This window comes from Condylostylus longicornis, unplaced genomic scaffold, assembly GCF_029603195.1.
Source record: "Condylostylus longicornis isolate FDR11 unplaced genomic scaffold, ASM2960319v2 ptg000038l, whole genome shotgun sequence".
In the NCBI taxonomy this organism is placed as follows: domain Eukaryota; kingdom Metazoa; phylum Arthropoda; class Insecta; order Diptera; family Dolichopodidae; genus Condylostylus; species Condylostylus longicornis.
The window spans coordinates 9,954,649-9,962,811 of record NW_026578007.1 but is presented as its reverse complement, the minus strand read 5'-3'; the positions used below and the strand labels follow the sequence as shown (position 1 = coordinate 9,962,811).

At 24.2% G+C, this 8,163-nt stretch overlaps 1 protein-coding gene across 1 annotated transcript; it reads left to right on the top strand.

Moving 5' to 3' along the window:
- The first annotated feature begins 517 nt into the window (after window positions 1-517).
- On the top strand, window positions 518-7,931 carry LOC129609043 (beta-mannosidase). Its single transcript, XM_055520896.1, has 14 exons — window positions 518-721; window positions 3,398-3,714; window positions 3,798-3,991; window positions 4,062-4,220; window positions 4,282-4,366; window positions 4,483-4,660; window positions 5,329-5,439; window positions 5,529-5,703; window positions 5,766-5,873; window positions 5,976-6,175; window positions 6,521-6,942; window positions 7,044-7,244; window positions 7,311-7,484; window positions 7,564-7,931. The coding sequence occupies exons 1-14, from the start codon at window positions 607-609 to the stop codon at window positions 7,852-7,854; spliced, it is 2,730 nt and encodes a 909-aa protein (XP_055376871.1). The 5' UTR covers window positions 518-606; the 3' UTR covers window positions 7,855-7,931.
- Window positions 7,932-8,163: the final 232 nt, after the last annotated feature.

Sequence of the window (8,163 nt, the reverse complement as noted above, 5' to 3'; positions counted from 1 at the left end):
TGAAATGTTTTCTAAATAAAACATATTTAAAATATTAAACATATAGATATTTAGGTATTTCAATAGAAAGTGGACGTTATTTAGTACATAAGTTTTAAACTTAATGGCTTTAATTGTTAAAAGGAAATGTGCTATATTAAAAACCATAGTTTTGATCTGAGTAGGTACCAACATTTTTTGTTTTCAATAAGTACAAGTTTGATTACAGAGCTAAACAGCTGTTATTGTATCAAAAAAATTTTTTTTTTGTAGCAATAACAAAAACATTCTATAAAGTTTTGTTTTCGTTTTTTTGTTTTTTTATTTTTCTTTGTTTTGGTTCTTGAGAACCTGATAAAAAAAAATCAATTGATAAAAATTTATTACAGAAACAATAATACGTACGTACTATCAATGTATGTATGTATGTATGTATGTAAGAATATGACAAATTGCGATAATAAAATAAAAAGAGTTTAACTTGAAAAAAAAAGCAAAACAAAAAATACACTGACAACAATTTCAGTGGAGTCTTAAATTTCATTGAGTCAAATTCACTTTAGAAATGCTTTAGAATTGATCGCGAAACGCATAAGTTAAACAAAAAAAAAATAATAAAAAAATAAAATGAAAATAAAATATTTTTACTTTTTCATTTTATTATTGATAAAAACTGTGATTAGTAAGCCGGTTCATGAAGGTGAATTAGAAACAAATTGGACATTAGAGAATGAAAATGGAAGTAAGTTACTTAAAATTTAAGAAATTTATAATTTCAACGTGCCTGTAATTTATGGAAAGCTGACCAAAAACCTCGGCATGCAGATTAAATAGCTCATAGACGTATAATTGTGTAAAGATTTTTTTATCTACACTCCACGCTGTATTAAAGTTACGAGTATTTCTTAACTTTCATAAAATATTATTTGATCTAATTGTGATAACCAATTCAATAACATTAATAATAATTTAAAAATTTCAATTTTGTCTCAAATTAATTGAATTTTCTAATCAGATAGAGTTGGTACCAAAATAATTTGTATAATCAAAATGGAACATTCTATTAGTACGAGTACCTTCATTAATATCTGTTAATGTCGTAGTTTATTTTGTTAAAATAATAATGAATCGAAGATAACAACTGTAATAGTACTCTAGATAAACATTAAATCAATATTGAAGTGACCAGTGCTACAATATTAAAATAAGTGTTCTAAAAACATGTAGTATTCTTCGGTTACTGTATTGATTTAAGTATGTATTAAATAAAGAATATTCATATCCTTATGAACGAATTATAGAAATTAAATATTATAAAATTTTAGGATTTACATAATACTCGTATTAGACAATTGTGTGTTTCCATAAATATATTATTTTTCAAACTTTGTCTATTATTAAAATATTGAAATCAAAAATTATTTTGATTAAATTCTATAATGCGTAGTAAAATTTTTCTCGATTATGGTACACATGTAAAAGAAAATCACCCTGGTTAAGTGTATTTCGTTATTTTACTCGCTAAATGAAAAAAGCAAGTAAAATAACTCGCTAGCCATATATTCGTGTAACGTAATTTTCGAGTGAGCAGAATTATTCTGTATTGTAAAATCCGTTTTCCGTTTTTTTAAAAATGTGAACACAATTATGCTCTAAATATTGAAGAGAAATTATTAGTTTGAAATGTATGACATCAAGTGACTTTTACCATGAAATTTTATTGTATGTAGCACTGTTAAATTATATTAGTCTTATTCGTATGTAACAATAATTATCAAAAATATTATAATACTGAAATTGAATAGTTATTTATACAGTGATATCTAAAATTTAGTGAAAAAAGTTTTACTAGACTTCAGCTGTAGTTTTAACATCGTATAGTAAAACTTCATAAAACTTCAGTAAAATACGACTGCATTTTAATCTGAATTTTTTCACTACGCAGATCGCTTTCGTAGTTGAAATCCATTTTTAGCAATTTTAATTTTGTTACATTGTATAAATATTTCTTCTTCTATAGATGACAGATACATTATAGTAGTAACTTAATGCTGCATTTTGGATGTCAGGGATATTTTTATGTTTAATTTAAAAACTAATTTAAGTTATTTATAGATTAAATATCTTATCAATGAATTCGAATTAAAAATATATAAAATGTGAAAAGTGAATATTAAATAAAAGAATAAAATCTCTACAACAAGAAAACAGAAATAATTTTTTACGTCATAAATACAGAAATTTTAAAATGACCTTTAAATAAATTCTTCAATACAAAATTTTTCTATTTTAAATTATAAATAAAAATTTGGGAATAGCCTTAATATTTAATCCATTAAATGATTACAGGGAAGGCTCAACTATTGTTATTATTATTAAGTATCTTCTTCTTTACTATTTTAAAATATCTTATCGAGTAATATACAATCTTACTTTAGACTAAGACTTTGAAACCTTGCTATTGAAAATTGTTTGATTTTTTCACAAAGAAATCAATATAACACACTTAAAATCACATAGTGATTGATTATAATGTTTTTTAAGAATAACTTTCTTTTATATATGCTCTTATTATAATCCATCGAATTTAAATTAAATTTATGGCAATATAACAGTTTATTTAATTAATAGGCTTTTATTATTATTTAATCAATAGGCTTTTATTATTCGAATAAGCTTGAATTTTTCAAAACTTTCTGAATATTTTCAGCTTCTCTTATAATTTAGAAATTATTGTATTTTTTTTTAAGAAATTACATTATATCTTAAAAATATATATTTCTAAACTATTCTTATTTCTTGACAGCAAAACTGCCCAATTCGGACCAAAATCTAGGGATACGATAATTATATTTTTTTTATTGACAACAATTACAATTAACTTGAAATCGAAATTATCAATTCTAAATTATAGTAATACGGGAATTTTCGAAAATTCGGAGATGTGTTTAAAGTTCTAAATTTAATCCCAGAAGTCTTTTCACACATTCTGCGTGTTTCCTGCACGCAGAAACTGAATACACATTTTACTTTCGCAGATTTGTAATATACTCGAGCAATTCTTCAATATCCATCATTTTTCTACAATGCCTTTTGCTAATTTACAATATTTTGGCAGTAGTTATAAAAAAAAACTAAAAATTTCTTTGCCATTTCCGAACACATTTTCTTTTGCACTACAATTGCTGTTTTCGAAAACACTATTGAAGTTTATGCAGTTTTGATTTAGTGAAAACGTGCTTTATATTATGACCTTAATTAGAATTGAATTATCGAAAACCCTCTAGAATTGTCTGAGTATATCAATCTGGTTTGTTTTTATTATGATTTACGACAACAGTTTCTGAAAGAGTAAAAACTTATACCAATAAAAATTTTATAATTAATATTCATCAATTTTTTTTTTTTCTTTTAATAGGCATAAAAATTGAAGGATTAAGTATACCATCTGGAATATTTAGTGCATATTCATTAAGTAAAGGATTATCAGAAGATGAAATTTTATATTCAAAAAATGATATAAAATGGCGATGGTTAGCAAATGACAATTGGACATATTCAACAACATTTACTGTTAGTGAAAGTTTAATACAAAGTACTAAATTTATTAATTTAGTATTTTATGGCATTGATACATTTTCAAAAATAATATTAAATGATAAAGAGATTGGTACCACCGATAATATGTTTGTACGTTATAAATTTGAAGTTCGACGTAATAATATCATTAGACCGGTAAAATATTTTCAATAAAGATTAATTAATTAAAAAACCCTACTAAATTGTTGAACTTTTTATTTTATCACAAATATATATAGGGACTTAATACTCTTCAAGTAAAAATAAGATCACCAATTTTTGAAGCACAAGAGAGAGCAAAAAAATTTCCATATACACCACCTGAATGTCCACCTAGTATATATAATGGTGAATGTCATATGAATATGTTACGTAAAATGCAAGCTAGTTTCGGATGGGATTGGGGTTTAGCTGCTCCGTCAATGGGAATATGGTAGCTCTAAATAAAATTGAATAAAAAAAATTATTGTAAATATTAAAATTATTTAAAACTTTTTCTTTAGGAAACGTGTAACTGTTGAATATTATGATATTGCTATAATACGGGATGTTGATGTCAAAACAACATTACTAAATAATGGTAAATGGAGTCTTGCCTGTTCTGTTTATTTGGATACAAGTTTAGAAGAACCATATTATGGACAATTAACATTCTATGCAGTGTTAGCAAAGTTTAAATTTATAATTGAAATTTTATTTTTATATTTTGCTTTTTCTTTGCAGAGAATTATTAAATGAGCCTAAAAAAGTTATTTTTGAATCAAAACCAATTGAAAATTCAATCATCAGATTTAATGTTACAGTTGATGTAAAGAGAATAGATTTTTAAATAATATTATTTAAGAAAATTCATAATTTACATTTAAATTTATATTTTTTGTAAATCAATTAATCATTTTTTATGTATATTTTATTTATTTTTAGAATAGAAATCCTGATTTATGGTGGCCAAATGGCTTGGGAATTCAAAAACTTTATCATTTACATTTTACATTTAATGGTTGGACTACACCACATGGAAGTGATCCAAGACATTTAACATTATCACAGAAATCTATTAGAATTGGATTAAGAACAATTGAATTAGTTCAAGAAAAATTAGGTAAAAATCATATGCATTATGCATATCAAATCATTAATCATTCCAACTTTAATTGTTATCTATGCAGCGTCTTTTACAAAATTAAGTACTTCTGTTATTTTAGAGTGGTTCTAACTAAGAATTGAAATTGCTAACCTACTTTGAAATTTGCTATCAAATTGAAGATTATATAAAAAAAAAAAAACTAAAATCTTATAATCGTAATATTACAATTAGCCTTTAATATCACAACCAACTTCAAAATGATTCTGCAAATCGTTAATGAGTTTCTCTTGACCGACAATACTGGCTGCAAAAATCGATTAATATTGTGTTGCCTAACAGTTTTTAATAGAACAAGGAACTATGTGGTTCATAAAGTTTTTTAAAATCTAAATTCATTAAACGATTTAAAACCTTCTGATCAAATACAAGACTGTTTTTTATTTTTGATATGGGCCACCTATTCATATATCACGGTGTATAAGACATGAAATGTAAAAATTGAATGTAGCTCTGCCGCTGTACTACGAAAATACAATACCTCAACTCCATTTTACTTTAATGGAACAAATACCCAATTTCGAAAAGAAGCTATGTACTGCTTAATTTAGTTACAAGAACTAGAAACTGGAAACAACATATAATTACTAAATTTTAATTATTATTTTTTTTTATTCTTGTTGCAGATGATGGTTTAAGCTTTTACTTTAAAGTAAATAATGAACCAGTTTTCATGAAGGGTACTAATTATATTCCATCACATATTTTACCAGAACTTGGACACGATCAAAGCCGAAGTAAATATTTAAAATCTTTTTCTTAAGAAAAAATTGAAATATTTTGAAAAATACCAAACGAATTTTTCTAATTTATAAATTCTATAAAGTTCGACATTTAATGGCATCCGTAAAAGCGGCAAATATGAATATGATTCGTGTTTGGGGTGGTGGTGTATATGAATCTGATTTCTTATATGATATGGCAGATAATTTTGGTATATTAATATGGCAAGATATGATGTTTGGTTGTGCAATGTATCCAGTTGAAGAAAATTTTTTGGAGTAAATTTTTTTTTGTGATATTGTTGTTAGTAGTTAAATTAACATACACTTCTACTTTGTAGATCGATAAGAACAGAAACTGTACAAAATATTAAACGTATCGGTCATCATGCAAGTATAGCAATAATTGCTGGTAATAATGAAAATGAAGCTGCATTAGTACAAAATTGGTAAGAAATTTAATTTTAAGATTTACAATTTAAACTGTTAAATTTATTTTGAAATATTAAAATAAAATTTATTCGACATAATTTATATTATAAAATTTAAAGGTACAATACAAAACCTGAACAGAAACGTTTTGAAAAAGAATATCGGCTTTTGTATAATGCAACAATCAACGATGAGTTAAGAAAATTTTATAATCATCCATCAAGACCAGATCCATTAACATCATCACCATCAAATGGTGATAAAACTATTGAAGATGATTTTATATCACCACAGCCACAAGATCCAAATTATGGTGACAGTAAGTTATATGTTATTAAAAATATTCAGTTTTATTTCAATTTTGTTTTTGAAAATCATTTGGGTCCAAAATTTTTCTCGAATTAATTTTCATTCATTTTAGAATTTATTTATTTCAATTGTTACTCAAAGAAATCCATAGCATCACCAATTTTTTAAGATTTTATTAGAAAACTTTATTACTCTCGCTCTTTTACAATAATATTCGATCTCCATTATTATTTAGAAAAAAATATGATTCTGATGTAACCTTAAAATTTTCTAAAAAAATTTTAATAAAAATAATTTATCACAATTGTTATAAAATTTTTAAAATAATTTTTTGTAATTATTGTTTTTTTTTTAGTACATTTCTATGAATATTTTCGTGATTGGTCTGATCCAGACGTATATCCAATACCAAGATTTTCATCAGAATATGGTTTTCAATCATTACCACAAAAATCTGCATGGGATAAAATTATGTATAATCATGATAATTTCAATGATTTATTAGAACATCGTCAACATTTACCATTTGGTAATGAAATAAGATCATGTTTAATATTCCGACAATTACCATTAATAACATCAGATCAACCAGATTATGCTGAAAATATTATATACTTTAGTCAGCTTACACAAGCTTTAGCTACAAAATTAGAAACTGAAATTCTTCGTAAAAATCGTAATAGTAAACATAATACAATGGGTGCATTATATTGGCAATTAAATGATGTTTGGATAGCACCATCATGGTCTAGTATTGATTTTAATGGAAATTATAAGGTAAAAAAAATAAAATATACTAACTAAGTTTTACAATTCAATAATTTAAATTTTTTGTTATATAAATTTTAATAAAAAAAATTAATATTAATGTTTTTTAGATTCTTCATTATTGGGCTAAAGAATTTATGAAACCAATATCAATAATAGCACATTCAAATAAAAGTACAAATGATGTTGAAATAACAGTTATAAGAGATACCATCGAAAAGTCACCATTAACCTTTAATATTATTCGGAATACTTTCTTATATAATACATTAGCTCCAGCAAAAATATATGCAGCCAAAACTATTTCTATTGTAATTACTCTTCCTTAATACATGTAACACAAAAAAATATTTTAAAATTGATTAATTATATTTTAGAAACCAAATAGTGTATTGTCAGCTGATACATTCCAACTTGAACCAAATATAGATCCAAAAACATATTTTTATGAGATTCTTCTTAAGGATGGTAGAGGTGATACTATTGCTAAAACATATCATTTTCCTCAACCTATTAAAAAAGCAGTCGGATTAAGAGATCCAAATATAGAGGTAAAATTTATAATTGTAGAATAATACTTAGTTAATAAATTATTTAATTTTTCTTTTAACCAAAAAAAAAAAAAAACAGGTGGAAATTTATACAAGCAAATATCAGGCTCCAATTTCAAGTATTAGTATTGGTGTTAAAGTTAGTTATCCAGCATTATTCGTTTACATAGAAATTGTACATGATAATATTACAAGTTATACATTATCAGATAATGGTTTTATACAAACTGATCCAATTAAAATGATTTATTTAGAATATAGAAATGATTATAAAGTATCAACAGAACATATTAAAATTTATACAGTAAACCAATATATGAATGAAAATTATCCAACAACTGAAGAACTACCAGAAAGATGTAAAAAATAGAAATTTTTTGCTTTGTATAAAATTGTATTAAATATTTATTATGAGAAAATTTCTTTTTTAATGATTAAAATTATGTATCCAAAAAATTCCTATTGTACTTTTTTAAATTGTTTATCCGAAACTTTTAATTATTATAATCTCTTGTATTTTTAACTTACCTTTATTAGCGTAAAATTGATATTGGATTTGATTGCTCAAATAAAAATTTTATTGCTTAATGTAGCAATTCATTATATTAAAAATTCGATTCAATCTGCAATCCAAACGTACATAGTACGTAAATAAATATATTTATAAAAAAATATTAAA

Bases quoted from the DNA above. Each gene is read 5' to 3' on its own strand.
- LOC129609043 (XM_055520896.1), top strand. From the start codon at position 607: ATGAAAATAAAATATTTTTACTTTTTCATTTTATTATTGATAAAAACT. The intron at 3,992-4,061 runs GTAGCTCTAAAT...CTTTTTCTTTAG, and splicing joins GCTCCGTCAATGGGAATATG to GAAACGTGTAACTGTTGAAT. The intron at 7,245-7,310 runs GTAATTACTCTT...ATTATATTTTAG, and splicing joins CAGCCAAAACTATTTCTATT to AAACCAAATAGTGTATTGTC.